Consider the following 24254-nt stretch of genomic DNA (forward strand, 5'->3'; position numbering starts at 1 on the left):
GTGTCTTGCTTTCCCCTGGAATCTGTTATTATAATTCCTCGGCTTCATTATGTTGATGTTTTTAAAATACTTTGCTTTCTCTGCACCCCCGACATATGGCCAATGGATAAGGGAGGTCATGTTTCTTGTCCACTTAGAGAAAATCAGATATACTATAAGAGGTTGCATCAGGAAATTCTATATCACTTGGCAGCTATTTTTATCTTTTGTTGAAGATATGACAGCTAACAAAATAACTGTGTAACCTTTTTAATGTATTTTATTATTTTCTGTCTGTTATTTATTTGTTTCCATGTCAGTTTATTCTTCTTGTCATTGTCTGGCTGCAGGCTTACTGATTTGACAGGTTTCCTTTCTGACTGTCCTATGTTTGTGCTGTTGTTGTTTATTTGAAAAATAAAAAGAAGAAAAAAAAATACTTTGCTTTCTTTTTCGCCTTTATTTATTGTCATTTATTTTTCCTCTTTCCTTCTTTTGACTATATTAAAAAAATGTAACTCACTAAGACCAGGAAGGTCAACTGTATGAATAGATTTCTCAGCTCTTTGAATTGAATTCTTTTGTTTATAGACCTTACTCACACTGACCATCTGTATACACTAAGTCAGCTGTTTAATACGAAGTCTTCAAGGACAGTGTACAGAAAATATTTTAATGTCTTCTACAAAGAAAAAATATTTTTAATATTAAACCATATACGATTCACATATTCCAGGAGATATGAACACTATACTCACTGATATATACCCATATATTTAGCTTAGGTATGTATCTGTATGTATGTGTTTGTGTGTGTGTATTATGTGTATATATATCTGTATGTATATGCATATGTATAGATACATTTTTTATTTCTTGCTTTTATGCATTGCCTGTAAAGCACTTTGGTCAGATGAAGCTGTTTTTAAATGTTCTGTACAAATAAACTTGATTTGACTTGATTTGATGATTAGATTTGTCTTTTCTTTTTTCCCTTGACACTCCTTAAGATTTATTTTATGAATGTATTAATTATGCTCCTTTTCATTTATCCACCAAACAACACACTTAAATACAAACATAAAATCTCTAATCTTTAATGAAAAAGGAGCAGAAAGAAGAATCGTTAAGTATAAAAGTAAAAGTATATAATGCACCCCTCTTTTGAAGAACATTTGTGTGAGTTGTGTATGATGGATGTTTAATAAATTCAATGTATTCTTAAAATCATATATATGTAAACATCCAACCACAAACTACTCCCACAGTGAAGAATCAAAACAACGAAGGACTGTTTACCCGTGGCTCTGGTGCCCAACATGCGTCTGTCATAGATCCGCACCGAGCTGTCCGAGCAGCCCACAGCCAGATAGTATGGCACCAGGGGAGAGATGGATATTGAGGTCGCTGCTCTCCGACAGTTTATCAGGATGTCCTGAAATCAGAGCAAACACAATCAGGTTTAAAAAAGACTTCCTGCTGCTGCTGAAGCCCATGAGCCCTGTTTTAAAGTTATCACTTACAGAGTTAAGAGTCTCTTTCTACAGTAGTGTTACAGAGAGGTTCATCTGAGTCATTAAGAAAAAAACAAGGTGTGGACATACACGTGTTACACTCACAGGCTGTGGGATAATTAAGGTGTAGGTAACAGAGAGCAGGAAAACTAGTCTGACAGATTTAAGGTCACAGGTATGGATCTCAGGCGAGAAAGAGGAGAACACGCAACACAATCTAGAGGGACCTCTCACTCACTCACACACACACACACACTCCCAGGCACTCAGCTCCCGGTGATGCAGTCTGGCCTGTAGCCAAAGAAACAGTTTGCTGAACTACTCCAGAGACAGAAAGCTGTCAACTCATGTAAGATATGAGGGAGATGATTACTGTCAGCAGCATTTAGACCAAATTAAAATACAACCGACAATGAATACATCCAAAAAAAATTGCAATCTGAGAGTATCAAGAACAAAAGCAGGGTTTTCATGTATTCATTTTCATTATAATGTAAATTAAACATTAAACCCCAAACATTCTGGACCATTAAAATGTAAAAATCTACTCATTTATTTCCTGCTTAATTTACAGTGTTACTATTTTTGTGTGAATACTTTTTATACTTTTAATATTTTTGTTTTTCTCTGTGATATTTCTGATGTCTTTGTATACATTATTTGCAGCATCTGTTAGTTTGGGGTGGGGTTTTTTTTTTCCGTATTGTTCTTGTTGTTTGTTTCCTCTCAAAATTGAAAAACTCAATAAATAATTAAAAAAAAAAATGTAAAATCAGATTTTTCTTTTGATTTAATAAGCTTACAATTACTTAAGTTCTGAACTTAAGGTCAACATCAATGTGCTAAAAAGAAGAAAACATCATCGTCTGTAACCTGCAAATATTTATTTTAAAATGAACGGATCCAGACCCTCAGTATGTGTGTTTCCATCCACCTCCACTTCTGCATATTTATAACTAACGCAGTGGAAACTCTGTGATGGACTAAAGAAAAATGAAACTGATTCTTGTAGAAAAGTTCAAAAACGTAAAAGGCCAAAAATGTAGATCTGTTAAACTCCATGAAAATAAATATAAAAAAGCAACATAAAAATATTTTCCCTATCTGATCCCCCCCCCCTTCCGTCTATCATAGTAAAGTGGCCTCTCACTGAAGCAGCTCCTGATCATTATCCCCCTGAGACCATTGGAGGAAAATGGGAATATTTCTCCTCCAATTATTGAGAACGAGGAAAAAAAGTAGAACTCAATATGAGCAGAAACCTGGAAAGTTTCCGTGCAGAGTGAATCAACAACCGCTGAAAGAGAGAATAAAAACGATCCTAGCTGTCACCGTACATCTTTGCAGTCTTCTTTCGTGCAGCTCGTCTTCATGCGAAGATCGAACCACCGCACTGTGCCGTCCTCCCCACACGACAGAAACGTGTAGGGGTCATTTGGTACCGTCATAATCTGAAAGAAAAAAAAATAAAATAAATGGAGTATGATGGAAGTGAGGCGGTATTAAGTGTGAAGAGAGAGAGAAAAAGAATCCATGCATTGTTTTGAGAAAACGTTCTGTTCAGTACCTCATACGCTGTCCCATAATGGCAGGTGAACTGACACTGTCTGTTGTACTCGGGACTCTTCTCGGTGTGTGTGTAGTAGATGATGCCGTCTCCGGAGCACGAGATTATCTCCTGACCGTTGGTGTGGGGCATGAATTTAGCGCTGAAGATGTTCGCCCTATGACCTGAACGTATTGACTTCTTGACCTGAGAGAGAAAACGTGTGAGATGGCTGAAGAAGAAAACTGACAAAGAAACACAAAGAGGAACCACTCCTTAATGTTCCTCTGCACCTTTAAGAAAAAGCTAAAGACCCAGCTCTTTCATGAATACCTACTAACTTAATGATGATGGTCTCCATATTATTGATGATGATGATGGTTGTGACGATGGTTTTTGTTTGATAACTACGACTTATAAGATGGTTTCTATACTGATTAGAGCTCTCAAGAACTGCCCTCAATGTTGTGCTTTGCCTCTGGTCACTTCCTGTCAGCACCTGTGTGTCCAGTCAGACTCAAAGCTGATCGTTTGCTCTTACTGACATTGTTCCCTTTTTTCTAGATCCTTGCTTGTGTTGTTCTTACTCTCTGATGTACGTCGCTTTGGATAAAAGCGTCTGCTAAGTGAATTGTAGAATTGTAATGAGTGAATAAGATGAAAACATGAAGAAGGTAACTGTCTGCTCTGCTGGATTCACTGCGTTGTTTCCCAGAAATGTTTTCTATTAGAGTTGTTTTTGGTATAAGAGAGAAAGAACGACCTCAGTATAATTTTTTATTTTAGTCAATGTTCTGCCTCAACAATTAATGGACAACAGAGCCGACATGTTTGTAGGAAAACCTGCATCAGAGCCTGAACAACAACAACAACAACAACAAGAACACTACAGTTTGCAGTTTCTTGCTCATTTCATTCAAATACATTTGATTCACCTCCTTTTCTCCCATTAACATCAGTAATATGATATTTTATTGTGAAGTACATCAGACTTACCTTTTTGTTGTACGGGTTAGAGATGACCAAAAATGTATCGTCTGACCCCGACAGGATGTATTCACCTGTGTCGTTCCAGGAAATAGTGTTGACCTGCACAGAGAGAACGACTGGGATTATCCAGAGATCTTTTTTTACTGATGTTACAGTTTACATCAGTACTGAGAGGAGTAGCTGAATGACAGAAGAGTAAAATCACAACTCCTGATGAACAAAATGCTGAACGATCACTAACTCCAGATCCCCAAAAAAAGAAAGTATTTGTGAATTATTTGTATTTCATATTAACAAGTACTGAAAAAAAGAAAATAAAAAAGAAAGCAGCGTTCAAAAAAGCCACGCCCCTCGCTTACATGAACGAGCGATGTTGCTCCACAAGCGGACCTCAGCTCATGCTGTGAGTGTGGGCTCGTGCATGCAAGAGGTAGAGCTCAAATAGGGAGACGGGGAGGCGTCTGATTGGTTCATCAGATTGGTACCTCGTGGCAGACATTGGTCGAAGTTTTTACAGACTTATAAACTGATACAGATGATGGATTTTCTTCGTTCCTTTTTCAGAGAACATGAGTTATTAATTTGTGTCAGGACCTGAAGACACTTTCAACCAAAATCTTAAAAAGTGGATCTGGAGAAAATTACAAACCCTGCCTTTAAGTGAAAGTGAAAAACGAGCGTCTGCTGCGAGTTGGTGGTAACTGCGCCGCAGTATTTATGAGAGATCTGACGCTCAAACTTTCCATTGATCAAGGAAAACACTTCCCCCTCTGTGTGCCTTCAAAATAAAAGCTCTGTAAATGAAGTCTGTAAATAATAATAAAAAAAATAAATAAAAAAGCTATTTGAAGAGAAAGACCCTCAGCATATCAGACTTCAGTAGATTCTGAACCACTGGTCCAAACAAATGGAGAGATCTTTAGGTTAGCTAAATAGATTGGATGTTATTTTACATGTTACAGAACCAGACTGATATAAAACCCTGACAATAAAAACACTTTTTAAAGCATAAAGAAGCTCTAAAGGATGCTACCTGTCTGTCTTTCATTTATCTCAACAAACCATCAAATTCTGGTCACATTCTGGTTACTCTCCCATTAATGGAGAGTGTGAATCCGTCTGCTGTCGCTCTGTGGATCAATATTTCATTAACGCCTGCTTGTTGCAGCTTCACTCGCTGTTTCATCACATTGTTTGCTCCTCATTTCCAAATACCCAATCCACTGCAATCAGTGAAATCACCCCGGCTGCACTCATGGCCGTCTGTCCATTTACAACAACGAGCTCAAAAGTCAAGACTCGATCTCGTAGCAGGTTCAACGATTGATTCCTGAGTGACTGATCATCATCTGAAGCCGATGCCAGATCAGACTTTGTGTGCTGGATCTGCCTGTTTGACATCGCTGATGTGACAAATGAACAGCCAGTGAGCAGATTAAGACAAAGGGAACCCTCATGTGCAGTATAGCTTTGTTGTTGTTTTTTTAACACAGCGGTTATCTTGAGTTATTTATAACAATGTAGAAGCACTGCAGACTAAAAAAAAAAAATTGAGTCTACTCCTAGTCTAACAGTCTATGCCTCCACAAAAGAGCAGATGTGGTTAGCAGCATCCAGGACAATATGTAACACTTTCACTCTATGTTTCACCAGAAAAAAAACCCCAAGCAGCTTGATGTGTTTTGCAACTCATTCAGATTGACCGCAGGCTTACAGCTTCTTCCCTGTTTTCACAGATTTTTGCAACAAAGATGTTCTGAAGCAAAGCACCAAATATCAAACAGCTGCCACGGTTGAGGAGCGCTTAAGCACAGAAAAAAACAACACACTCACACCGTCCACCTACTAACAACACAAGGCAACTGAGGCAGCAGGGCTGTAGTGTAACAGAACGTGTGGGAGAGCTCAGCACAGCAGATGTTAGCACAGGTACATTTAGAGTTTCTGGTCATTTCATAGACTGTGGGTTTGTGAAAGGTATTTAGAGGTGTGTCTGTGTTTAACAATGGGATAACTTTTCACTTGAAAAGCTGCTAAATATATTTTTGCCTTTACATACGTGTGTGTGATATATTTGTATTAAATACATATTAAGAAAAATCCACTTGCATGTATTTGGGAAACCTGAGTGTCTACCGACCCACAAAATATGGAATAAACCCATCCAGTCCTTTGTTTACGTTGTGTGTAAGTCTTACAACACAGAGAATTTCTATTCAAAAAATAGAATATTGTGAATTGCCAGTATGTGAGGTAATAAGACATTTTCATTTTCAAAAACCAGATTCTTAATTCAACATTTTCAGGTATTATTGGCAAGCATGGACAAAAAGAATTATAATAAATATATTTATAAAGCACTTTAAATCAAAGTGTTGTACTAAGCAATACAGTTAAAAAAAACAAAAACATTACAAAAACAATTTAAAAATTCTTCTGACAATTTTTAAAAATCTATTAAAATGAAGACAGCAGTTAAAGGCACATAGCACTTGTCCTTATCATAACTTTCTGTTTAAAAAATGCTGCATCATCCATTGGTCTGAATTTACATACGCGTAAACAAATCAGTGTGAGAGAACAGATGTTGAAACCTGTTGATTATTCATCTGTGTCCATGACATGTTACAGGAGCACATGGTGACATCTGGATGAGTTTATGCAGCAGAGAAAATCTGAACATCTTCATATTTTAAAACTGTGAGCCGATCATATCTGAGGGTGATAATGCATCAACAGAGCTCTTCTTCATTTGTTTGTTGAGCAACTTCCCTAACAGTACACAAAGTTTAGGGAGGATCTCAGTGTATTCAAACTGAATACATTCATAGTCATGCATTGAAAATGTTCCTTCAATCCTTTCTTCCCCTGCAGCACGTCAGGTTGAGACTGTGCAGATATGAGAGGGGAGCTCCTCTGGGACGTGTGTGCTGATGTTGTTTTTGGTGTTTTGGATGAAGTGACGGCCCGGGCTGATAGTGTGACAGGACGTGTGACTGTTGTGTCAGCTTCAGGTTTCTCACATTGACCAACCGACTCGAGGGCAGAGAGCTGCTCTGTGTCACACACTGAGGCCGGCAGAACGACCGGCTGAGGAAAAGGGGCTGAATGTTGCAAAAGGCAAAATGACAAATGAGATTTATTTTTGTACTTGAACAGGTCTTTTGTATCGGGTAGACTCAAGTGGGTTTTAAGCAATTAGACCTGATAAAATGTTTGGGCTTTTTATGCCTTTATTGAGAGGTGGGACAGTGGATAGAGTCAGAAATCAGAGCGAGAGAGAGAGAGAGAGAGAGAGCGAGCAGGGAATGACATGTGGGAAAGGAGCCACAGGTCGGATTTGAACTCTGGCCGCTCACTTGGAGGACTATAGCCTCCGTACATCGGGCAGGCGCACTAACCACGAGGCTACCGGCGCCCATAAAAAATGTATCCGTTATTAAACAGAAAAGAGCTGTGCAGTATTAAAGAAGAGGAAGATTGAATTTGCAACATTCTTATAAAAATAAAAAGCACATGTGGGATTTTGAGAGTTAAAAATCCCAGAATGTGTGAAAATGTAAAACACTGAGTCAGATTTAGAAACATAAAGTGAAAGTCGTGTTTGGAGACAACGGACAGGATAGGTATCGGGGTTAATTGGGATCCTGGGCTTTGTTGTGACTAGATATAAAAAGAATAAAAAAGTGAATTCAAGGTTGAAGTACTTACACAGCCATCATGTACATTCAGTGTCCCTTCAAGTTTCAGCCTCTGGACAAACTCTCTCCTGCCTGTTAAAAGAGAGAAAACAGCTGTGAGTAAATCACACATTATCCATCAATCAATCTTTATCTTTATAGTGACAATTCATAACAAATGTTATCTCAATACCTCACTCTTTGCTATATTACAAAGACCAAACGTTAATCCATCATGAGCACAGCACTAAGCAACATTTAGCAAAGTGACAGTGGCAAGAAAACAACTTCCTCCTAAGAGGCAGAAATCTTTGGCAAAACCAAAGTTATGATGGACAGCCATCTGCCGAAACTGAGCTGGGTTTGAAAAATGGGATAGAGGAGTGCAAAGTTGGTATTTAAAGGAAAAGCCATTTCAATTTGGAGTCAGTGAAAGATGGAGAGTCTCTACTTGATAACGTATCTACACTCCTGAACTTTAACATATATATCTCTGATTGCACAGCCACCAATTTGCACAGCTCTGGAGAACCCCCTATATTGTTATTACATATGTACCACTGTCATCACTGTTTTCGCAAACTTACATCTCTTACCTCCAGCAAGTATTTTTACATTCAGTTGACAAGCCTGAATAAATGTTGTATTTCATTTTTTTAACCAGTAAGAATGTTAAGTTAAATCCTTAATGTAGAAATCTCTTCTTATTCTTATTTTTTTATATTTTAAGTGCTAATTTACTTTGAATCTATTCTTATATTATTGTATTTGCTCTGATAACCTGCTGCTGTAACGCCACAATTTCCCAGTTTGGGATCAATAAAGTTATTCTATTCTATTCTATACTTTGAAAAACTTGTGAATCTCCTCTCTCACGGTCTTATGGGTTTTTGGACCGTCATTCTGCGGACTCATGAGATGTTTAAAAAACTCGGTTGTGAAGATAAAAGATCAATTGTTAATGGACCAACTTCAGGATGATGCCATACGTCACATATTTAGGTCGTAAACTTTTCCTCTTAAGAGTGTTTTACTCTTGTAAGAAATATATGTTGACTTTGGATAGAAGCGTCTGCTAAGTGAATTGTAGAAATGTAGATGTAGAAAATGTGACCTGCTGAAACTAGAGGACGACACTCTGGGCTGTTGTCTGACATTTAGACCTGAGGACATTATAAACAACATCTTTCCATTTTAAATGTTTCAAATATAATGAAATCATTTGGGGAGCTTTGTCCATAGTGGTTTTTTTACGCTGTAAAAGGTCAGATTAGAACCAACTCAACCAGTCAGCACGCGGGCTAAAAACAATAAACTTCATCTGAGTGTGCTGTTGACACTTTTCTCCAACAATGCAATGCATAATGGGAAATGGAGGAGCTCTACTTATCGGCTCAAAACACAAAAAATTAACTGTGGGTGGATGTTTCACAGCTTAGAATCAAAACGGGTTACATGTTGCTGCCTCGTTCTGTCCTCTAATTGGATTTCATAGTTTAACTTTCAAGTTTAAATTAGACATCCATACTGTAAATGTATTTATTTTACTTAATGAAATTGTCTTATCGATCCAAAGAGCCCTACAAACTCGCTTACTGTCCAGGAAGTGCTTTACCTTACACATAGGTGTGACAAAGCCCGGTGCTGCTTCGTATGCAAATGAGAGCTTTCACTTGCACCGACAGGTTTTAGTGTTGCAGGAGTGTTTACTATCAGGGATGCCATATCCTCCTCTTGAGCCAACAGTAACAATGACTCACACACTGATGAAGCATATGTCATAATATAACCCAACAATGTGGAAACATTTTCTCTAGACTCAGTATCACAATCTGAATTGTCAGAACTCATCGTTTGTTCTTCTGCCGTGTAAAGTCATGTTGTGTGAAATGTGATAAAAGTCAGAATTCATAACAAAGAAATGAACTGACAGTAATCACGACGTGCCCGATATGACATATAGATGTATTTTGTAAAATCTTAATGTAAGTGATAAACCTTTAGTAAACAAACATGTTTTAATATAAACACTGCGATTACTTTGAGAAGTGAAAATCTCACATCTTTGCATCCCTGAAATAAAAGTAGCACTAACTAATGTTTAGGACTAAAATAAATAAGGGGCTGTGAGCGTTAACTTAGAGATTGTTGCACCGTATTTCAAGATGCAATGCATTATTATTACATATCTAAGAATGTCATTCTTTTCTTTTTAATAATTGGAACAATTTTGATTAACAATGATGTCAAACAGTCGTGCTATAGAGGAGGAGCTTCCAGGAAATGTTTGGCAAATAGTACAATAGATTAATCACTCAAATATTTAAATGATAAATAATAAGAGAGAATGATTTATGCACCTCTAATTCTATCATTTATCATCAGCAGAGGGACAGTAAACACAATCTCAGAGGAATATTTATGTTTAAAAGAAAACAGCAGTAAGGACCAACATGAACCTACACTGTATTACAACTAAGGGTGTTAATTTATGGAACAGCTGCAGTGATGAAATGAAAACATGTAAAACATTAGGACAGTTCAAACACATTTTCCAGAATAACACATTTAACAAATATAAAATTGAGCAGTCAATGGGAAACATTGAATCAATATCAGTTGTAAGGTCTGTACTGTCTACCAATGAATGTGTGTAATACATTATATCTGTTGCTTTTGTTACTTCGTTATCTGTATTATTCAACTTCATTTTTTTAAAGCTTAGTCTTGGATTCATTTGTTAAGATGAAAAGATAAAAGGGGGTTGGACTGGATAAGTTATTTAACTTCATCCTACACCCTTTTTCGAACATGGACTGGTTAAGGAGAAATAATCGAGCCACTACAGAAAGTCTGCTTTGATTGCTGTTTGCTTCGATTGTAATGTTTATTTTTATTTTATTTTTAAAACATGTTTGAAATAAAAAAATTTAAAAAAAACATGAAATCTTTCATCCTGTTATACTCAGGCAGTAAATAGGAAACAGAAGCTGGTTCAGACCGGCCTGGCAGATGAGTTATTGTATGCACCTGTGACAGGATGCTGTGTCTCAAATATTCCATCTTTAATGTTCTCCTCAGAGAAACTCTGGAGCCGCTCATCCACAAGTTAAACTGGATTTCATGTCATTAATAACACATGAATCCTCATGGGGAAGCTGAATGTTCGCCGGAAGTATCTGAGTTGGAATTTAAAGTCGACTACTTGTTGCTCCCATCCCCCTCCCTCCACCCTGTTTTGACCCGGCCAGCACGTAGCTGCATGTTTCCTCTACACGTACACAATAACAGCTCAAGCCATATCTCAGTCGGGCTAAATACAGCGCTGACTAAACCTCTGTGGCACCTGCCCCACCTCGACGGGCCAATAAATCTTCATTCAACCACTGTCAGGCGCTGACTGTCTGACAGCAGTCAGCTCTTATAAAGCTCTCTGCCTGGCTGTGAGCCTAAGAGCTGTCCTCAGTTTACTCCACAGACCCTTTACTGTTGTTCTCTTTAAACCAAGCCAGAAAAATGACTGAATTCTATCCAAACAGCAAAAATACTACAGACTGTAACTGCATGTAAAGTCAGTTAGTAAGTACATTACATTACAAAAGGATGATTGTATCCTGGATCACTAAAAGACTCCAAGGAAATGGTTTTGAATTAGATCAAATCAGGGGTCTGTGACCAATATAAGACAATTACATTTGGCCTGTATAAAGACTAAATTACATATCTACCAACAAAAGAACATCTTAGATATGATTGTGTTATTGTATGCTGTTCAATGAAAAACAGTCTGTTCTTTTTCATCTGAAGACAAAGATGTATATTTACTGTCAGACAATATTCTGCTCCTTGTATCTTACAGACGATATGGGTTGATATTTCTTGTTTATTGATCCATGGTTATATATTATCGTATTACAGATTGTTTGATTTGTGCAGGATAATTGGTGACATTTTTTGGATCGCCTTATGTCTACTATCAAGTGATAAAACGATGCCCTGCTATGACTGATATCACAACAGTCGTATGGAACGTGTTTGGAAACGACTGTGCAGACATTTTTAATGTATTGAAAAAAAACTTTAAAACAGAAAGTGGCACAAACACCTGGAAAGCACAACATCTGTTTTCCAGGTTTTTAAAATAATTTCCTCAAAGATTGAGCTGCTTTTCCTTGATGGAAATATTTATGACGCTTAAAACCTGCACTAAAAGCTGAGGAAGCCACTTTTGTTTATTCTATGTAGTAATGTTGTTTTGATATTTGAAAAAACACTTTTGTACATACATGAAGTATTTGATAAAGTTAGATTTTTAGCACCATATTCCTCGGGTACGAGTCAGGATTTATTCATGCCCATCGAAAATGCTGTTTTTTATTATTATTATTATAGAAGTGCGTATCTTTTTCAGTATTCAAAAGACTAGTCAGTTTGGAGGCAAAAGTTGAGGAAACTATAGTATTCATTGATTATTGTTATGAGTGGTATTAAAAAAAATGTAGAAACTTGTTTGTCTTACTTGTTCCACACATTACTATACCATTTGTGGCAATGTGGAAGATTACTGCCCAACCCTTCTATGTTTTATTATTATTTTTTGTATTGTGTGTTTAATATATATATATATATATATATATATATATATATATATATATATATATATATATATATATATGATGAAAACTCAATAAAGATATTTGAACTTTAAAAAAAAAAAAATTATAAAAGAGAAAAATACTTTTCCAAAATGACACATTTCCTTACTTTTCTAGGAAGTTTAGAGTTTTAATGATAGTTGGTAAATGTTAAGTAATACAGAGGTGTATATGTTGTTGTTTAGACATCAAGGAGGATAACACATTAAGCACTTTGATTCATTCATACTGCCTGCATACTCCACTTTGTAGAGCATCACGCCTTCATAAATGCATCCCACATTTGGTCACTGCAGATACTTCGCCCTGTTGTACACCATCTATTTATTTATTTGTTAGGGACAGTGCATATTAATGAACAGCTGTAAAAATGCCAGATTATAGCAGAAGTGCTAGTTTCCATCTGTTGTCCCTAGGCAGGTAATAGAGAAAGACAAATTACAAATTACAAATAAAAGGCACAAGTGACACATGACAATAATAGAGGTTAAAGGTTAAAGGTGGTCACAGACTTGGTTTTCTGTTATCCACTGTTTGAGGTGTGTTTTGAAGGTTGCATATGTTTGTGAGTCTCTTATTGTGAGTGGGAGAATATTCCAATATTTAGTTCCTTTGACTGACAGAACAGTTTGTCTGAATGTAGTGCGTCTGTATGGGACCTCACAGTCTCCTCGGGCTGTGGCCCCTGGTGCCGATCCCACCGGCAGACTTCAGCTTTATGAAGTCCTTCAAAGGAGGAGGAGCAAGTCTGTCCAAAACGTTATATATAAAACATGCACTTTTAATGCATCGTGGGGTACAAACACGGAATTCCAAAAGACACGTTAACAGCTCTTCGTCTACAGAGATTTTTAAAAGGAAACTGTCTTCACATTTAATCCACGAGGTCAAACGTTTACATTTATAAAATATATTGTTTTCTTTCTTTTCTTCCATCGACTCACTCATTCACTCCATTTTTAATAGATGAATGCCTGTTTCATTTAGCTGATAGAGGGTTAACATTCTCAGTCTTTCTATTGTATGTATGTGTCTAAGTGTGTGTGTATGAATACGTGTATAGGTTACTGTACATGTGTTAATATTTAATTTTGTTTTGAAACTGTGTAATTGGATTTGCTCAGTTGATTTATTTGTCTCTTAAGAGGTGAGGTCTCTTTATAAACCTGTTGGCTTCTTGACCTCTCCTGACACACCTTTTAAGTTTTTGTTAATCCTATTTTGATGTATTCTTATATGTGTGCTAATAAATAAATAAATAAAAAATGAACTAAATTATGAAAATGTAGTAAATGATGTTTATCTAAAAGAGTGCAATGGTGAAACGAAAAAGGCTTTTTCTAAGATTTTTATGGCGAGACTGTTTTAGTGGAATCTGTTCACTGTTAATCAGGAGATATATATATATAAAAAAAAGGGATGTAACGTCACAGAGAGCAGCACCAGTATGAAGGATTAACGTTACACATAACATTTAATCCCATCTATGTAGTGCTTTAACTGGAACAGGAGATGATGCTGGAGGAGAAACTCAGCTGTTATTGTGCAGGTCGGTCTAATAATGGGTTTGGAGCAAAGTCATGTTGGGTCTAGCTGCTGTCAGCCACACACACACACACACACACACACACACACACGCAGCCTGCAGTGGATTTACCTGCCACACACACATTATCAAAACACTGCATGTTATTCTTCTGTTCCCAGTTAGCATTAAAGCAGCTTGTTTGTTCTTACCTAAGTAGTTGGTCCTGATGGTGTTGGGCTCGTTGTATCCAATTAAGCGTTTATTTACATCCCAAACCAGGTTTCCAGAGCAGGACATTGTGGCCAAATGTGAGTTTTAATTGACAATAACATTGAAACCGAGCTAACCCTTTCCCCCCCGTCTGATGTCGCCTGTTATTTATCGTCGCTCCGGGTTTTCTCCCATTGAGATCAAATCCCGTGTCTGTCTGTCGGGACGGACGGTGTTCTCGTTAGCCAGCTGCGACACTGGATAGTTTCATTGCTGGGGTAAAGACTCGCTCCTGTCCCGTGTCCCGCTGGTCCTGCCGAGTTTACATTCACTGTATCGCCGCTAACTCTCTGCCCGTTCTGCTAGCATAGCCTGGTTTATTATTTCTCCCAAGCGGACAGCGGACAGCTGTGTCCAAACAACGCGAGAGTCTGCACGAGGTTTTGTTTTTTTTTCCCTTAGAGGATAGGAGCGCTCGTTTATGGAAGCCAAGCAGCTGCCAAGGCGGAGATTACCCAGGTAGAGGTTTTGATTTGTAAAAAAAAAAAGAAATCTAGCAGGATAGAATAGAATAAAATAGAATAATAAAATAAAACAGAGGTGGGTAACTGGCGGTCCGCGGGCCACATGCGGCCCCCATCAACCCTCAACGTGGCCCTCAGTTCAATTTTTACACATCAATTAATTGGAAACATGGAAGAAAACATGACAAAATCTGCATTGAAAACCAGAAATATGTCCATAATAATATTTGATCACTGGTGTACAAGTTAAATTTGAGACATAATTGACTGTAATCGTTTTTATGTCCTACAATTTGGCCCTCTGGCGGTGAGAATTAAATGAATGTGGCCCTTGCTGTGACCAAAGTTGCCCATCCCTGGGATAGAATAATAAAATAGAATTACTTTATTGATCCAAAACTGGGAAATTGTAGAGCTACAGCAGCAGGTTATCCAAACACACAATATTAGCAAATTTAAACACAATATAATATTAAATACAAAGTAAATAAGTACTTAAAATATCAAAACTAAGAATGAGAATATATACAACCAGGATTTAATATATACAACAAGCAGAAAAACACATCAAGAAATTGACAAAAAAAAATGGCAGAATACATATTTATTTTAGAAATGTATTTTATAGACTTAAACATTTGTAATAACGTTTAAAAACATTATTTTTTTTTATCATTTTAATTTTTTATTATTATTTAAATGATTATATCATCCTTATTGTTGATTGTGCTGAAAAGTAACAAACATCTAAAATCTAAATAAATGTTTCAGTTGAACCAGCCAAATATATTCTGATTCGTCTCCGCCCAGTTCGGATACGCTAGAACAACAAAAGAGACGAATTCTATCTAAGCCAATCGCATTGCAGTTCTGCGCAAGCGGTCCAATACGGATCGAGATAACGTGTAGCCCCGCCCCCACACGCGGTAGGTTGCATCGTAGAGAAAGTCACCTCTTCGTTGTGACGGTCAGACAGAAGCTACCGCAGCTAGCAGAGCTAACATGGTCATAGTGAAGCCGGAGGAAGGTCGACAGTAGGACAGCAGCATCCTTCTCCTATCGCATCAACTTCCTGTCCTTTAGCTGTTCCACAGGAGCCGGCAGACGATTTGAAACATACAAATATCCGACTATTAACAACAGCTTCCTTAGTTAGCTTACCATTTAGCAAGCTAGCTGTAAGTTTCCCTGCAGGTTACAGTCATGGCTGCGCTCAGAGTTTCCTATCACAGGATTTTGGACAAGATCGAGCACATGCTGCCCGCCAAGCTGAGACCTCTGTACAACCACCCTGCAGGTAATGCTGAATCTATCTCTCATGTTTTAGTTAGCTGGGTTTTTAGTTTGGGATGTGTCAGCTGGTGGTGGACGTGATGTGGATGCTCCTCTCTCCTATCTCCTCTCTCCTCTCTCCTCGCTCCTCTCTCCTCTCTCCTCTCCATGTCTGTATGAAAGTCTATTGTTTTAATTGTTGCTGGTGTTGCTGGTGCTGCTGTGGGAGACTCTAATCTGTTGGGATCTCAGTAAGTAGCTCAGTCTGAGAAGAAGAAGATCTGATGTTATGGAAGGAAAAGTGTTGTTAGACAAAGTTTATTGATGAGCTCAAAGGTTTTATCATAAAAATAATAAATAATAAAACATATCTGACTAAAATGTCAAACACTCATTTACTTACTAACTATTCTACTCCTACTGAAACATGATTAACTTGATGAATAGAGTTTAAAATGGACAAAAGTTGTTGCAGGTGTATTTTGATGATTTAAAAAAAAAAACAACAACAACTAAGAAGTGCAATCCTTAAATATCCTTTAATCATCCATACGTCTTAGTCACAACTCATTTGGATTACAGAAAGCATTACATGGGGTTTAAAATGTCTCACTTTGGGATGATCCCGATGAAGGCCACAAGCCGGAAAGCATTTTTTCTACATTTCTACATTTCACTGAGCAGACTCTTTTCTCCAAAGCGACGTACATCAGAGAGTAAGAACAACACAAGCAAGGATCTAGAAAAAAGGGAACAATGTCAGTAAGAGCAAACGATCAGCTTTGAGTCTGATTGGACACACAGGTGCTGACAGGAAGTGACCAGAGGCAAAGCACAACATTGAGGGCAGTTCTTGAGAGCTCTAATCAGTATAGAAACCATCTTATAAGTCGTCGTTATCAAACAAAAACCATCGTCATTACCATCATCATCATCAATAATATGGAGACCATCATCATTAAGTTAGTAGGTATTCATGAAAGAGCTGGGTCTTTAGCTTTTTCTTAAAGGTGCAGAGGGACTCTGCAGATCACATGGAGTTTGGAAGTTCATTCCACCACCGGGGGGCGACAGAGGAGAAGAGTCTAGTCAGAGACTTAGGACCCTGTTGTGAAGGTTGGATCAGACGCCTTTCATTGGCAGAGCTCACATTTTCTAATCTGTAAATAAATTTGGTCTACATACTTCAAGTGTTGCTGGAGGTTTTTGACGTCGTCAAGCCTTTCACTCTTCATGCACCTTGATGGTGAAGTTGTGCCAGAAAAATCCTGCGCTGCTTCTTCAAATGTCTCACTTTGACGACTCACAAAATCCACAACTCAAACTTATAAGGAGAAAAGCGAAAAAGGCAAAGATTTGCATGTATTTAGCATCTATTAAATGCCTCATACAGACAGCTACATCTTAACTCATTGAATGATTTGTACTGATTTGTCTAAATTTTGCGTTACTTTGGTACATATTGAAGTAGCTTCTATTCCCACTGCCCACTCGATGTCTTTCAACAAGTCTTTAATAAATCCTACCTCTATGTAGGTTTATTTTGGACACTCCATTCCTCATTAAAGACGGCAGGCTGTACAAAGTTAAAAAAATTCTTCCAGTATATCCACATCAGCAGCACCAACTGGTGGCTTTTATCGAATAAGACTGCTTTATCCTTTTATCCAGTAAGTAGAACTTGTACACACATGGAGCCCTCTTTGACTCTGATATTAACACGAGAGGACTGAGATTAGTGAGTGTTTGGCGTCACCAGGGATAGTCTGATCTCATGTTTTGTCTGTGTCAGAGAACTGGAGCTCCGATTGTCAAGGACGACTTTCTTTCCATGCAGGTATGAAGGGGGAGGCAACAAAAAGCCGACTCCCTCAACAATGATTTGCAGTGACACAAGACCCACTTTTAGTTGCGCACAGGGCGGGATCGTGAGGGAGGCTGCTTCCAGATCAGCAGCTTTTTTTTTTTATGGCCCTGACCTGGACATTTCTTAACTTAACTTTTGCACAATAGTTAGTGAGGCTCAGGTTTGACTTTCTGGATGTACATCTTATCTTTTAACTCACAAGATAAGCCTGGATGGAAGATAAAGTGTCTCTGACAGAAAACTTCAACTAAGACAAAATAAAAGATGTTATAGCATTTGGTATTACAAATGTATCTGTAAAAACAAAACACATATTTCAAGGTCTGTGCCTCTGTTAATGTTCAGTGGCATGGGTGATTTATTATGTGTCATATGCCCCAAAAACACATTTACACAAGCAACAAGGAAATGTTTGTTATATTATATTGCACTCTTTTCTGGTTTTCTGTTTAGGTGTCCAAAGGAGATCGAGCTGAATTCTTGATCAGTTGTTTTGTTTTAGTATTACAACATGTGTTTTATTGCAATTAATTATCAATTAGCAGTTGACTATTAAATGTTTAGCAACGTTTTGATAACTGATTGAGACAATTGAGCAAATTAAAAGCAAGTAGAACTTCTCTTATTTCAGGTTGTTAAATGTTTAAAGGTTTTGGGCTGTTTTTTCACTCCTTTGTCAGAAAACAGAAATCTTTGGGTTGTGGACTAAACAAAAGCGTGAGCACTTCCTCTTCTGCATTTTGAAACCGTTTTCACAATTTGTAACATTCCTGGCATTTTCTGGATCAAACAACGCAGAGATGTATCCAGAAAAGAATGACCACGTTGACCAAAACTACATATCCACTAGTTGCAGCTTTATTTTTTTAGCTTTGAAGAAGCTCATTTAGTCATTTCAGTATGTTGTTATTGTGAATAGTTTGAGTTATGCACATGTTTTTGATCATTAAAGGGTTTGTAGATTATAAGATTCAGTGTCTCCTCAGATGTTTCACCTTCTTGTTAGTGAAGTTTACAGAGTTAAAGAAGCTCTGTTATTCTGCTTTCAGTACATTGGGACACACTGAGGTGTCGCATTATCTATCACACAGCTGAATTTCAATAGTTACTCGTGATTAATACAGTTAATACAATTACAAATTTTCACGTTTAAAAATTCATTCTTTTGCATTTAAAAAAATAAAAATGACTAGGCTTTGAAATGTCTTAAACTGAGAGTATTTTCCTTGCTGATTGAATTCATACCTGCTTTTATTTTGAACTAAAGGAAGGACCTTCTGGTAGATCAAAGGTTAAGACATTCACAATGGAAAAAGGAACTCATTACGGATCAAAAACTAAACAGAAACAGCTCAAAGAACGGTCTGAGTTTGTTTTAATGTGAAAGAGACAAGACGCAGCAGAGTTGTTCTTTCTCTGTGACATCAGGGAGACACAGAGGAGGCTTATCCACGGTGCACCCAAAGGGACAAGATTGCATGCAATTAAAAAAAAAAATGAATGCTTCATATCGTAATGATTGTAATGAACTAGGAGATGCTGACAGGCCTTCTTTACATGCAGACGCATAAGCTCTGTTTCAGAGAAAACCTTTAAAAAACTGTGATGTGAAATCAGATTGTTTGAACAAATGTGCAGAATTTAATTTTACCTTTTTTTCATTCCAGGTCCCAAAACCGTCTTCTTCTGGGCCCCCGTGTTTAAATGGGTGAGTCGAGCATGTTCAAACACTTCAACAGATTCTAGGAATTCCAAAGACTAGTGTTCTCTAAGATTTCTCAAAATGAATACTTTGATAGCTTTTGATACGTGTTGTAAACAATAAAATATCAACTTTATTTGAACGATCGACAGTATGAAGAAGAACTAAAAAGTTAAAAACCTTCAGATCTTCAGTCATATGTTTTATCAAAAGCTGCTCAAGTAAAAGAGAGAGAGAGTGGTATCAAAACAGGACTCAATGTTTTTCTCAGATCATATCAAAGTTTAAAAACAGGTTAATGTCAACTTTAGAGTTCTCAACTGTGATCTCAAAAAACTAAATCTGCACACAGCACCTTTATTACATGTTGCTCATATCTGTGCATGTTGGCTGGTCCACTGAAAGATACATGATGTAAAAATATCCACTAATTCACCTATCAGGGTATCCAGACCTTGTCATAGACTCAAGTTTGTATATGTACATGTTCTAAATTCATATTAAAACATGCTAAATACTTTTACTTTCTTTAAAAAAAGTTTTTACATAGTTCTGCCTGCACTTGTTTTTATGCTCCGGCTCCTTCATTACTGTTTACCTCTATTTGTTGTTTTTAGTATTCATTCTTCATAACTCTCGTTTTTATGCTCATGCTTCTTAATTTCTGCCAGTCGTTGCTTTTTATATTAATGATCATGTTTTCTTATTTCTGTAGACATTGGTTTTAAATTAAGTGTGCAACAAATTGAAATACAAATTGAAATACTTGTTAAAAAAAAAACCTGCACTAGCTTTGATATATTAAATCAAACGTGGTCTCTTCCTAAACGTCTCCAGGGTCTGGTTGGTGCTGGTTTGGCTGACATGACTCGACCAGCAGATAAACTCAGTACCTCCCAGTCTGCAGTGCTGACAGCCACAGGTGATTATTATTACTATTATTCATTTTAAATAGAGATCCAGAGAAATAGCTGTTTCTTAAAAACAATGTGGAGTTATACATCCTGTTTTTCTAATCAAAATGAATCATGGTAAAATACTGTGTTGGTATGGTAAGTAAAAAATATGAATTTCTGAATGTGAATCATGTAAGTTCTTCATTAGTAACCTCTCGCTTTGACTTCCTGACGTTCTTCCGTCCGCTCTGTATTTGACTAATCTGTGCTAAAGGTTGTCTGATGTTTCAGCTTTTGCAGTATGTTTCTTCAAACAAATCTTATCTGTGTCTCTTTTGCACAAAACATAGACTCTGTCCTGTTACCTTTCACTGTCCTAACCTTCACTCTCACTCCCTCTACGTCAGGCCTGATCTGGTCCAGATACTCACTGGTCATCATCCCAAAGAACTGGAACCTGTTCTGCGTCAACTTCTTTGTGGGCAGCGCGGGAGCTTCACAGCTCTACAGGATCTGGAGGTTTGTGGTTCCTGTACAGAATAACTGAGCAATGAATCACAGCTGATAGTCTCTGTTTGGACCATCTGGACCAGGGGTTCCCAAACTTTTCAGGTCGTGACCCCTAAAATAAGGGTGACAGAAACTGGGGACCCCCCCCACTGTTCTTTAAGGTGGTTAGTTAGGTATAAAACGTAGTGACAGCCACGCACACACTAATAAACCTATCCAAAAACTAGGAACACAAAATAATACAACAGCCTAAAAACAATAAAAAATGTCCACATTAATTTCACTTAACGATACTGTCTTATATGACATTGGACTACTTTTTGTATATTTACAAAAATGGGTAAAAAATATATACTTTTGCCCTTTTAAATGATTTTTTATGGAAGGCATCTTGCGACCCCCCTCTTGGTGGCTGGTTCCACTTTGGGAACCACTGATCTAGACAATAGATTATAAAACATGATGAAATATAAGTGAAGTCTCTGATAAATGTTTTTTAAACCCATTGCTGATTACAAGTTAATGTTTGACTCGGCGTTCTGTAGCTCACACTTTAAGAGTGACAGTAAATGTATAACGTACAGAAGTCACCCTGTGTGCTGTGTTTCTAATGTCAACCACTCAAAAACTGTCAGAGAGAACATCCTCACATGGGACACAAACAAACCAGCTGTAGGGGAATGAATGAGCGAGATCGACCCCCGCCGACTCAGTGTTGACTGTAATGTAGGAAAACCTGCTTTTTAGCCTGAGAGACAAAACTCAGGGACTTGGGTAACTGGAATACCTGAACAGAACACAGATGTGTCTTAGAGATTCTTTTGGTTTATGTTTTAAATAAAATGTTTGCTCCTTCAATTAAAAAAAAGATTTGTGACCTAACCTATGTTGCATATTTTATTTATTTTATTATTATATATATATTTTTTATCCCAAATCTTTTACACAGTGTTCAAATTAAACGATGAGGTTAAAAAAATAAGAGATTACAAAAAGGTTTTCTGATCACCTCATGGGGTCAGGGTGAGGCGACCTGTGGTGCCTCTGTTCCTGTAGCAGATGTGGTTCTAATTAAGGGTGGGAGTTGCAGCATAATTAAGGACATATATGGTAATAAAAGAAATATTGCTCTACGATTTTATGATAATTGATTATTGCAAGACAATACTAAACTGCTGCATCACAATATTCGATTGACTGCATCATCTAAAATGCCTCTTAATAAGGGAAAGCACAGGATACATGTATTTATTTATTTAGTCTCCTCTATTGTACTCGCATCCTGCTGTCGACTTCTTCTTTTGCTTACTAACTTCTGGTCATGTGACCTCACTCATTCATGTGATAAGCACCATCATGAGGGACAAGTGTTTAAAGTGCCGCATGTTTTTAAGTATTTGGCACAAGCAATTTAATAATCACACGAGCCAGGAAGCTACTGTACATATTGCTGTATCGATGTTTTGCTCCACCCCTTGTTAACTTGTTGTGGCTCATGTTTTATTTGTCACTGATCAGGCTGAACTTTAATAAAAACTCACATTTGAACCTTGAGACACTCATAATGTTTCTCGTCTTTTCTTCTCGTTCAGGCACAAACAGGATCAGAAGGCGCTGGCTAAAGAGGCCAAAGAGCCCGCAGAGTCCTGAGAGCGCTCTGTGACAACACTCCGGTCCCTGCAGAGGACTGAAAAGGGAGACTTCACATCCGGGCACGACGCTGCCCCTTCTCGTCATCTCCACGTCACACCATGCTGTCTCCATAACATCCATGCCATAATCATTATTCTACCACATTAAGCCTGCTGTCCCTGTTGGAAATGTGCACTTTTCCTTAAGTTTCTCATTTCCTCAGGGCGTTTCCAAAAAAAAAGAGAAGGAGAGGACTTTTTTTTTTTTTTTAACTGTAGTCAACACACAAACAAGAATGGAGGTCATCAACGCACAAGTACACCTTGTTCAACAAGCTGTAAGATTGTACATTCTTTAATTTAAGTTCATGCTTTATAACTTCTTTTGCTTTTCCATCATCATTTTTTTCAGGTAGCAATCAATACCTCATGAACATCATCAAGTCCCAAAAACATCAAGACATCTAACTCCTGGATTTGTGTTGAAACGTAGTTTAAGGAATGTTTTTCCAAAAAGAGACACAGCCGGGATGTCATCACAACGATATTTGAATTTCTTATTTAGAATTCGGCATCAGTCACCCGCCATGTGTACCTCATCGATAATCAAATCATTATTGATTACCATGTCATGATTCCTTCCTTCGTTCCTCATGGCTTTAATTCTTTTTAATGTGTGTGTGAGTGGAATTCATAATTTATGACTCATGATTAAAAAAAAAAAAAATCTCATGTAGTGAAAACTGTATGAATATATTCCTTTTTCTGCTTCTTATCAGGTACTCTAACTCAGATATCACTTCTAAACGTGTGCAGTATTTGATTGTTACGCTCGCAGTGACATGCTCATCATCAACAGTTCACCTCTTGTCTGTTTCTAGAAAGATGTTTTATATTCCCTCTGCATTAGAACTGCTCCCACTAACTTCCACATCAGAACCCCTCCTGACTGTTTTAGCAATAATTAGTGTCATCACTTCTCATGATCTGCTGACTGAACAAATGACACTGAAGGTTGGTCATTATGGCTCTGTAATGGATATGTTATACTAATAAATGATTTCTGACACCAACAGCTGGTTTAAAGAATCAACGTCTTGTACTTAACACTTATAGAATGACCTGAGCTGAAGACGTTGAAGCTTTTACAAGGTGGGAAAAGATGGTGGTGTCATTGACCTCTGCATTCTTAAATCTGCCCCCTAGTTTTATCAGAGTACAATTAATATTAATCACAGAAATGTCACTTTTTTGAAGGGTTTATTATACTGCTTTTATTTAGAGAGAGTCAGAAATCAGGGAAAGAGAGAGAGTGGGGCACGACATGAAAGGAGCCACAGGTCAGACCATAATCGAACTCCAGCCAATCCGCTTGCAGGACTAACCACTAGGCTACCCACACCCCAGAAGTGTCCCATTTTAATGTGTCTTGAACAGAGACAAAAAAGTCAGCCCTCTAAATGTCCTTCAAGTAACTTTAATCTGGGATAGATCAGCGTCCAGCGATGTTTTGAACGCTGCTCTTTCCCAGATAAAAGGAACTTGAAGGACATTTAGTGTGCTGACTTTTCTGTCTGTTTAAGTCTTCTTCCGGTCGTGCACTTGGAACTTTATTCATTGTCGAATGTGGCTCATTTCTTGCTGTTTTTATGGGTCACCTGCTACTTTAATTGATTATTAATTGATTGCCCACTTTTCAGGAAGAAATGCAAAATATTACTGACATCCTATTCCAATTTTCTTTGAAGGT

The 24254-nt window shown here is 37.5% G+C and overlaps 2 protein-coding genes across 2 annotated transcripts in view; one reads left to right on the forward strand and one right to left on the reverse strand.

Annotated features, from left to right (window-relative positions):
- Window positions 1–14518, reverse strand: part of dcaf6 (ddb1 and cul4 associated factor 6) — a 30622-nt gene extending 16104 nt beyond the window's left edge. Inside the window, 6 exon segments of the mRNA XM_065962160.1 lie at window positions 1279–1414; window positions 2831–2944; window positions 3061–3246; window positions 4036–4128; window positions 7741–7802; window positions 14102–14518. Of these exon segments, the coding sequence (XP_065818232.1) occupies window positions 1279–1414; window positions 2831–2944; window positions 3061–3246; window positions 4036–4128; window positions 7741–7802; window positions 14102–14189 (679 nt within the window). The 5' untranslated portion in view covers window positions 14190–14518.
- A 1052-nt stretch (window positions 14519–15570) lies between these two features.
- mpc2b (mitochondrial pyruvate carrier 2b) lies at window positions 15571–23579 on the forward strand. Its single transcript, XM_020648788.3, has 5 exons — window positions 15571–15923; window positions 19433–19473; window positions 20305–20389; window positions 20771–20882; window positions 22466–23579. The coding sequence occupies exons 1-5, from the start codon at window positions 15830–15832 to the stop codon at window positions 22521–22523; spliced, it is 390 nt and encodes a 129-aa protein (XP_020504444.1). The 5' UTR covers window positions 15571–15829; the 3' UTR covers window positions 22524–23579.
- The last annotated feature ends 675 nt before the right edge of the window (window positions 23580–24254 follow it).

The sequence above is a fragment of the Labrus bergylta genome, chromosome 13, assembly GCF_963930695.1.
Source record: "Labrus bergylta chromosome 13, fLabBer1.1, whole genome shotgun sequence".
Classification (NCBI taxonomy): domain Eukaryota; kingdom Metazoa; phylum Chordata; class Actinopteri; order Labriformes; family Labridae; genus Labrus; species Labrus bergylta.

Bases quoted from the DNA above. Each gene is read 5' to 3' on its own strand.
- mpc2b (XM_020648788.3), top strand. From the start codon at position 15,830: ATGGCTGCGCTCAGAGTTTCCTATCACAGGATTTTGGACAAGATCGAG. The intron at 15,924-19,432 runs GTAATGCTGAAT...TTTTCATTCCAG, and splicing joins TCTGTACAACCACCCTGCAG to GTCCCAAAACCGTCTTCTTC. The intron at 19,474-20,304 runs GTGAGTCGAGCA...AAACGTCTCCAG, and splicing joins GGGCCCCCGTGTTTAAATGG to GGTCTGGTTGGTGCTGGTTT.